General features: G+C 33.2%; 1 protein-coding gene across 1 annotated transcript in view; it reads right to left on the minus strand.

Annotated features, from left to right (window-relative positions):
• Nucleotides 1-8,747, minus strand: part of LOC111087704 (von Willebrand factor C and EGF domain-containing protein-like) — a 19,511-nt gene that overhangs the window by 2,880 nt on the left and 7,884 nt on the right. The window contains exons 2-5 of the mRNA XM_022395284.1: nucleotides 7,510-7,578; nucleotides 3,924-4,001; nucleotides 3,352-3,567; nucleotides 161-334 (exon numbers count right to left, since the gene is read on the minus strand). Of these exons, the coding sequence (XP_022250992.1) occupies nucleotides 161-334; nucleotides 3,352-3,567; nucleotides 3,924-4,001; nucleotides 7,510-7,578 (537 nt within the window). The remainder of the gene's footprint in view (nucleotides 1-160; nucleotides 335-3,351; nucleotides 3,568-3,923; nucleotides 4,002-7,509; nucleotides 7,579-8,747) is intronic.

The raw sequence follows: 8,747 nt of genomic DNA on the forward strand, positions 1-8,747 counted from the left end.
AAACGTTGTAGATTTGCTGTTATATTAAAGTTTTTCTTCATTACCCATTCAAGCCGTCTCCAGCCATTATTAGTATAAATTAGCAATCTCATTTGAATAGCGAATTTGTTATCATTCAAAATTTAATTTAGAAAGAGTTTACATATTTAATAAATTATACCTTTTGTAGCTGATGCTGTCTTTAACGTAGACGATACTGGAACGGTAGGACTTATTAAAGATACTGTTGATATCCGAGAAAGGTCTGTTGATCGTTTTATCGTACTTGCGCTGCCCTCTATTGATGAATTAGTTGTGATTTCAGTGTTAAGAAGTTTTGTGGATTTAGACTCCGCTGTGAAAAGATAGTACATTAACTTATCCAAACAATATTAATAAACAATAATATTATTTCCACATATAAACATAAATTAATTATCTAAAAATTTGAACTAGTTAGTAAACAGAAATTTGTGGATATAAAATCAAAGAAATGCCAAAAAAAGTAAATGCTTATGTGTTTTCTGTGTAATATCTCATAATATACCAGCACAGGAATATTAGACGACGTTCTCTTAAAATTAAATAAATTTAGACTTTATTCTATCTATATTTAATATGCTTAAGAATGAATGCCCTAACTTTGGCTTGCATATGTCTTAAAACATATGACTTTGCCTTATTTACGTTTAAAAATGATGTGACTTTCTTTATCTTACATAAGTGTAAGAATAATGTGACCTTCTCTTGCTTACTTTTAAGAATGATGTGACTTTCTTTATGTTACTTACGTTTAAGAATAATGTGACCTTCTCTTGCTTTTAAGAATGATGTCACTTTGCCTTATTAACGTTTAAAAATGATGTGACTTTCTTTATCTTACATACGTTTAAGAATGATGTGACCTTCACTTAGTTACTTTTAAGAATGATGTCACTTTGCCTTGTTTACGCTTAAAAATGATGTGACTTTCTTTATCTTACATACGTTTAAGAATGATGTGACCTTCTCTTAGTTACTTTTAAGAAGGATGTCACTTTGCCTTGTTTATGTTTAAAAATGATGTGACTTTCTTTATCTTACTTACGTTTAAGAATGATGTGACCTTCTCTTGTTTACTTTTAAGAATGATGTCACTTTGCTTTATTTACGTTTAAAAATGATGTGACTTTCTTTATCTTACATACGTGTAAGAATAATGTGACCTTCTCTTGTTTACTTTTAAGAATGATGTGACTTTCTTTATGTTACTTACGTTTAAGAATAATGTGACCTTCTCTTACTTTTAAGAATGATGGCACTTTGCCTTATTTACGTTTAAAAATGATGTGACTTTCTTTATCTTACATACGTTTAAGAATGATGTGACCTTCACTTAGTTACTTTTAAGTAATGATGTCACTTTGTCCTTGTTTACGTCTTAAAAATGATGTGACTTTCTTTATCTTACATACGTTTAAGAATGATGTGACCTTCTCTTAGTTACTTTTAAGAAGGATGTCACTTTGCCTTGTTTATGTTTAAAAATGATGTGACTTTCTTTATCTTACTTACGTTTAAGAATGATGTGACCTTCTCTTGTTACTTTTAAGAATGATGTCACTTTGCCTTATTTATGTTTAAAAATGATGTGACTTTCTTTATCTTACTTACGTTTAAGAATGATGTGACCTTCTCTTGCTTACTTTTAAGAATGATGTCACTTTGCCTTATTTACGTTTAAAAATGACGTGACTTTCTTTATCTTACTTACGTTTAAGAATGATGTGACCTTCTCTTGCTTACTTTTAAGATTGATGTCACTTTGCCTTGTTTACGATTAATAACGATATGACTTGTCTTGCTTATAGTTATGGTAGCGAGGTACATAAGGTTACGAAATGTTTGAATTTTGCTGAGTCCTAGTTCAGAACCAGAGAAGACCGATCTGTTACATGCTAAATTATCTCTAGTTTTTATTCTACAGCAAGATTCGGTAATTATTGTATTACAGGATAGCTATAATATATATCATCCTATGTATTAGGTTATTTTGCTGAGTCCTAGTTCAGAACCAGAGAAGACCGATCTGTTACATGCTAAATTATCTCTAGTTGTTCTTCTAAAGCAAGATTCGGTAATTATTGTATTACAGGATAGCTATAATATATATCATCCTATGTATTAGGTTATTTTTCGAGTATAACGTGGATGTAGAAATGCATCCATGATTGTAGAATCCAGTTTGTGATTGGCCAGTTATAGAGAAAATGTGAATTCTGGAACCAATTTTGGCTCTTTAGGAGAGAATCCGGTTTCTTTTGGAAAAAAGTAAATACTTGATAGTAAAGTATTCTTTATATTTGATTTTATTGTTTGTTTCAAGTTACGACCGACCGTGTGTATTTGTTTTTCCTGTGTTATCAACTTTAAGTTTAAGTTTAAACCAAATTTATTTGATCCTACTTCTGTGAAAGCAGCATAGTAAATAGTAGAGTATGTCGAAATTCATCGTAGTGTTTACATGATATAACATCTTATTAAACTCGTTGGATCATAACACAAAATAAAATTGTGAACGAAACTTTCATAATTCAATCACTTTTCCTAAATGAGTTAGACATAAAAAATTGAATACAACAATGTTTATTTGGTCTAATCCAAAGACTCAAAGTTTCTTATTGTTTTGAACAAAATGTGTCTCAAGTTTTTATGATCATGATTAATAAGTGCTGCTATCAATGTCAGGATGTTATGTAAGGGAACATAATCCTCGTTGAACAGCTGGCTTGGTTTCGATACTCGCGGTGGGCACAGCACAAATAGCCCATTGTGTAACCTCGTGCTTAATAACATACAAACAAACCGTATTTGAAGGGCGTTTCTGTTACATGAATACGTTTCCGTGCAGTGTAAACATTCCGTCTATAACAAATATCTTTATAAATAACCAAACAATCACGGATATGTTCAGTGTTTTTTAGTTATAAGCCCTCGGATTTGCCGATGAGTCACCGGGAGGCTTTATTGTATGGAAATGAGTTGTTTGAAATATTAATAAAATATGAAAGGTGCATTTTTGTTTAAAGCTAGTCTTATTCCTTTTAACAGATGAGAATATTTGATAATTTTTGACCGTAAAAACTAGAATAAACTGATATTCTGGTATTGTTTTAGAACGAGAAGAATTCTGAGTTCTTTATTTACTTTCACGAAAGCAGAAATTTATTATTTATAAATTAAGAAGAAATACTATCTATTAGTTCAAAACTGGTAGAAAACTTGAGTGAGTTTTTTTCATAAAGTTCATTAATTCTGTAATTTATATTTTTCAGTTGTTTAACTAGAATTCATGCTATACAATACAAATAAACGTAACTACTTAAGACTTACGGCACTTGTGAATAGAACAGCATATTCCTTGTACGTGGACAAGTTGGCATTCGGGTCTTGGCTTTGTATCAACGCAAGAAGTTTTCCAGCAAAAGACTTCGCCTAAAAGACATCGGCACGTCTCGCAGGGATCAGACCTCGGGACTTGAGCACCGTGTGGAAATAACCTTCCTTCAAATGTGCAAACTTTTCCTCCAGTTGGTGAGTCAATTTTTTCTAAAAACAGAATAGAGAGACCTGTTTTTAGCATTTTATATCAACAAAATCTTGAAAGATATCTCCAACTTAACTCTGAATGCTCTTTTTTTCAATTCTAAACCATTTATTCTACGGATGAAACGCTGAATTCAGATTCGTTTATAAGTGTTTAATAAACAGATCAATTAATGGAGGCCTGTCGAGTTATTATTTAGTCTATATAAATAACCTCTAGCCGGGATTCACGCCAACAATATTCTTATTACCATATAAGCGCAGAAACAAAAGGTGGGATGAATAATACATTGACACAAAGGAATAAAGTAAAAATATAATGAACGAAAATTGCATTTCGTTACGTTATGCTCGCTCACCTAACGTTTGTTTCTGTACAAGAACGTCGTACTGATGGGTAGAATCATACTGCTGGTAATTTTTGCTAGGTGTTGGAGCTGGAAGAAAAGAGAATGAATTACTTTTAAAAATTATCCGTTTGATCGGAAGTTATTATATGTTCTACATTTAATCCTAAGAAATCTCCCTTTCTATATATACATACATATATACAGAGGATTGAATACGTCATAATAAAACGATTTTGGAGTCTCACCACGTCCTTACAGTTCAGTTCATTTATGCTCTATCAGACGACCGTGCATCTTGACAATAGCCGTACAACGTAGTTTCCATTACAAAAGGCTCCACCATAAGGCTATCATATCCAAAGTATACCACTCCTCTCTCCATGATTCATCTAGTGTTCGAATATGACGCTTTTCCAGCGCCTGTTTCAATAGTCCGATAACACATTAATCTGTAGACGCTGCGTCCTGCGGATTGACCGGCATGTCTACGGAATAGCATGAGTACTCGTTTCAGTATCTAGCTACTTGGGGTATACGATGGTTGAACAAGAGGTTTTTTGTTTGTTTTTAATTAAGCACAGAGCTACACAGTGGGTTTTCTGTGCTCTGCCCACCACGGGTATCGAAATCCGGTTTATAGCGCTGTAAATCCGCAGACATACCGCTGTGCCACTGGTGGGAACAAGAGGTATGGCTGGAAATCTTATCTTGGTGAATCCACACCCTGCTGATCTCGTTTCCGTACAAAGCCGGTATTTCTGTGGCCAGTAGAAAATGTCATAAGACTTCTTGCAGTTATGAAGGTATACATACACTTCGTCGAATGTCCCCACGTACTGTCAGTTTACCCAGCAATGTATCGTTCTTACAGTCTTCTACAGTTGATCTTCCTTTCCTTGATATGTCACGTGATTTGTGTCGCTTTTCCAGACAAAGATCCTTCTCGGTTATACTGCCTGGAATATGTGTAAGGTTTTTTTTCCCCCACTGACCTTTATGTTCATGGATTCTCACTTGTTACAACACATCTCATTTTGTTTATCACGTCTGGAGTACGACTTGTTACAGATTTCTTTCTAGATGGTCACGGTGCCCCAAGATGATCAATATTCCTTTGTTTTCCAAAGCTGTTAAGTAAAATGAATATCACAGTTTTGGAAATTCTAAATCCACATCTGAATAAATCTTTATGATCCGAATGTATGAATACTTTGCGGCGGAAAGGGTTAGCTGTTACATCCCTTCCAAGATCCATCAGTAAATGTCAAAACGTAATTCAGATACAGTTTCACCACTACATTATATCGGCTGTAGTTGTCATGTGACCTTCTGATATTCATTTTAGTATAACACTCAACCTCCTGTATGTATATTAGTCTTTTCTTTTCTTTGTTTTTCTTTTGCTTGTAGAAACATTACCTCGATTGTTTTTATTTGAAATAACTCTGACAGTAGTTATACAAATTCATAAAATTTGGAATATTTGACACGTATTGGTTGAAACTACGTTTTGATGACAGTTCATGTTTTAAATTATATTACATAACTCACGAATGACAATATTTTTAGGTTCATTTTGTCATTACTCTTGTGAGAAGTAATTGACTATTTTGCACTACAACCACATAGCGTACACGTGCGTGTATTTAAATCAACCAGATTCGTAACTGTTCTGAATGTTAAACGACAAATTTCAGGCATATATTGAAAATATCACGTGTGTACTTAGTCAAATGTATTTATGACAAATTATACTTATATTGAAATGTGTGTGTGTGTATAGTGTAAGTACAGGTTCTCACAATATTAAGTTTACGTTAGTTAGACTGATAGGTAGATATATAGGCAGACAATCAAATAGCCAAATAAATAGATAGATAGAAGTAATGACTGTATTTTGATATCTTTATTGGGTATTATCAGCCTGATATTCGAAATCAACATAAAATATAAATCAATATTACCTCACAAAAAGTTTCACAAGTTTCTTCTTAAGTAACAGTCATTTTTAAAAGTATATTACGTATTTTTTAAAAATATTTATCTCGTTTAACGACACCAATTAAGCTTTAACCAAAAAACTAAACATCAAGAGTAATATAATTTTACCATGTGACTGTTCTATTCACAAATCAAATTAAGTTCAATTTGTTTCGTGCCATAGCAACCACTTTTCAAAAGTTGAAAAAAATTCAAAATTAAAATAGGATCATCAATTTGATTGCAAAATAAACAAAAACTAATAAAGCTTTTTTTCTTCTTTTATTTAGCTTAGAATTAATCTTATCATAAAATCGGGACAGCACACGATTTATTACAAAACTTATAACAGAAGTTTTGAATTGAAGATCCTTTGTTTGTTTGTTTCAGAGTTTCGTATAAAACTACACAAGGATTATTGTTTTGTTTTGGATATTAGCGCAAATCTATTTAAGGGCTATATGCGCAGGCCGTTCCTAATTTTTTGAACTGATAGACAGCCTGCACCACCAAGTCTTGTTCTACTCTCGTCTTATTGAGTATGAGTATTTCACTGGAACCTTTATAATGCACATAAGGTGTAGTGCAAGTTTAAGAGTAATGGGTTGCGAACCATAAATCCTGAAATCCATAGTCCGAGCAAGCTTACCACTAGCTCATGCCCAGCCCTAATGAATTAAAGCACTCTGATCTATAATTGTCTAGAATGAAAATGGGTTAAATTATAATTGAATTTTTTGAGCGCAAAGCTACACAATGGGCTATCTGTGCTCAGTTCACAGCAGAGAATCGAACCCCAGAGTTTAGAATTGTAAGTCCAAAAATCTTAGCACTGTTGTGTTTTAAAGATCTTGAATAATCTATTTTAGGTTATGTTTTTGAATTATGTTTTAATGTAAAGGTTAGAAATTCTAGAGTTATACTGAAGATTTATCGAATGTAGTGTATTGTTACTACAGCGGAAGTCGCGCGACGCTGGAAGCATGCGCTGGAGTTCTAGAAAGATCGAGGAACCTGTCGAACGTCCTAGGGTTTGCTAGACACGCGCTCTTATAGTATATAAGCCGGCAAATAAAGTGACGGGGATGAATAATTGCAGACAGAGAGATATAGAGACAGATAATCGAGTCAAGCCGTAAGTAAAGTGCGTGAATCGTTGTGAATTCTAGCGTGTGTTTAAGTTAAAGTGACTGTGGAAATTAAGTGTATTACAAAGTTGTATTGAGAAAGCATAAACTAGTTTTATTTAAGAAAGGACTTGTATCTCTGAAGTTTTTCGGAAGGAATTTTTACGGGAAATTAACAAACGACCAGAGACGTAACAGTATGTTTAGAATCTCATATCCTGATCACAATATTTATTTCAAATATACTTGTTAAAAAGTTTATAAGTGACAGTTTTATTGGAAATTCATGACTAAATTTAAATTTGAAACTTTCATTTTATCTGAGTTTGAAATTTATAGGTGAGTAATAAAAACTGCTCAATGGCATGTTTATCAGGTTCATGAAATGAAGAAAAATAAAAGTTAAGGTATACGGATGTAATATCTTTTGTATTAGATAAGTATTCAGAAAATCTGGCTAATTACAAATTTCTAAATATGAAACTTACCACATGTTCTCAAAGCAAAAAGATTAGTGGTGAAAACAGCAAACCAATACAAACTTAGGAGTTTCATTTCTGCAAAATAAAGACAAACGTTAAGGAAAATATCAAAGTAATGTTGTATATATTTATAGACATTAATATGCATATTGAGTACATTAAACGAAAATCTTTTTTGCTTATGAAAATTGAGTATCAAATGTTCTTCATAAGCATAGTTTTGTTATCACGCCTTTCAATTGCTATAACTTTTCATTGCAACTGTATTATGTCTTAGTCATACGAATGTGATAACATACTGAACATGATCTACGGATGGATTCTTTCTCTAAATCTATCGAGCACTTAGATTGAAATTAGTGTTCTTATGGAGTCCTGGAATCTTAGGTTCATTTGGCATGCTAACCTTCGTACCGTGCTCGGGCCTTATAAATAGCAATAATGGACAAATGGAAAAATTCCTATATGTAACGTACTGTCAATGTTTGGAGGTATAACATCATCATGTACGTAGCTTGTTTGTTTTTAAGCGCAAAGCTTCAAAATGGGCTACATGCGCTATGCCCAGAGCGGGAATCGAAATCCGACTTTCTTATTACAAACCTTCAAAGTTACTGCAATGCCCCTGAAGGGCACATGTATATAAACTAAATCAGAAGGACTTATTAAGTGCACTACTTTAAGATAAAACGCTTATTTTAAAGAAAAGAAAAAAAGGCCATTCTAATTGTTTACACGCGCCCTCTTATAGCAAAAATAAAAATTCGCCTCCGGGCTTTTGAGCCGCAGGAGCGTTATAAGAGCAACGGTCAAATCCCACTATTCGATTAGAGTAACCCATGAGTTGACGGTGGGTGGTGTTGACTAGCTGCCTTCCCTCTTGTGAGTCTAGTTTATCATTTTAAAATTAGGGACGGTTAGTGCAGACAGACCTGGAATAGCTTTGCGTGAAATTTCACAAACAACAACAACAATTGTTATCTATGTTACAAAACAAATAAAATATGTTTACAGGAAAAAATATAGCATCTCATTCCATAACTATTCTATGTCAATAGTAAGTGAAACACAAGAATATCTTTTTTCGAGTACTCTATATATATACATTAATTCACGATTTTTTATGCCATTTAGCATATCAAATAAGGAAAAAAACACCAAGTAACGCGGGCCCGGCATGGCCAGATGGTTAAGACGCTCGACTCGCAATCTGCGGGTTCGCATCCCCATCCCACCAAACATGC

The sequence above is a fragment of the Limulus polyphemus genome, unplaced genomic scaffold (assembly GCF_000517525.1).
Source record: "Limulus polyphemus unplaced genomic scaffold, Limulus_polyphemus-2.1.2 Scaffold2507, whole genome shotgun sequence".
Taxonomy (NCBI): Eukaryota; Metazoa; Arthropoda; class Merostomata; order Xiphosura; family Limulidae; genus Limulus; species Limulus polyphemus.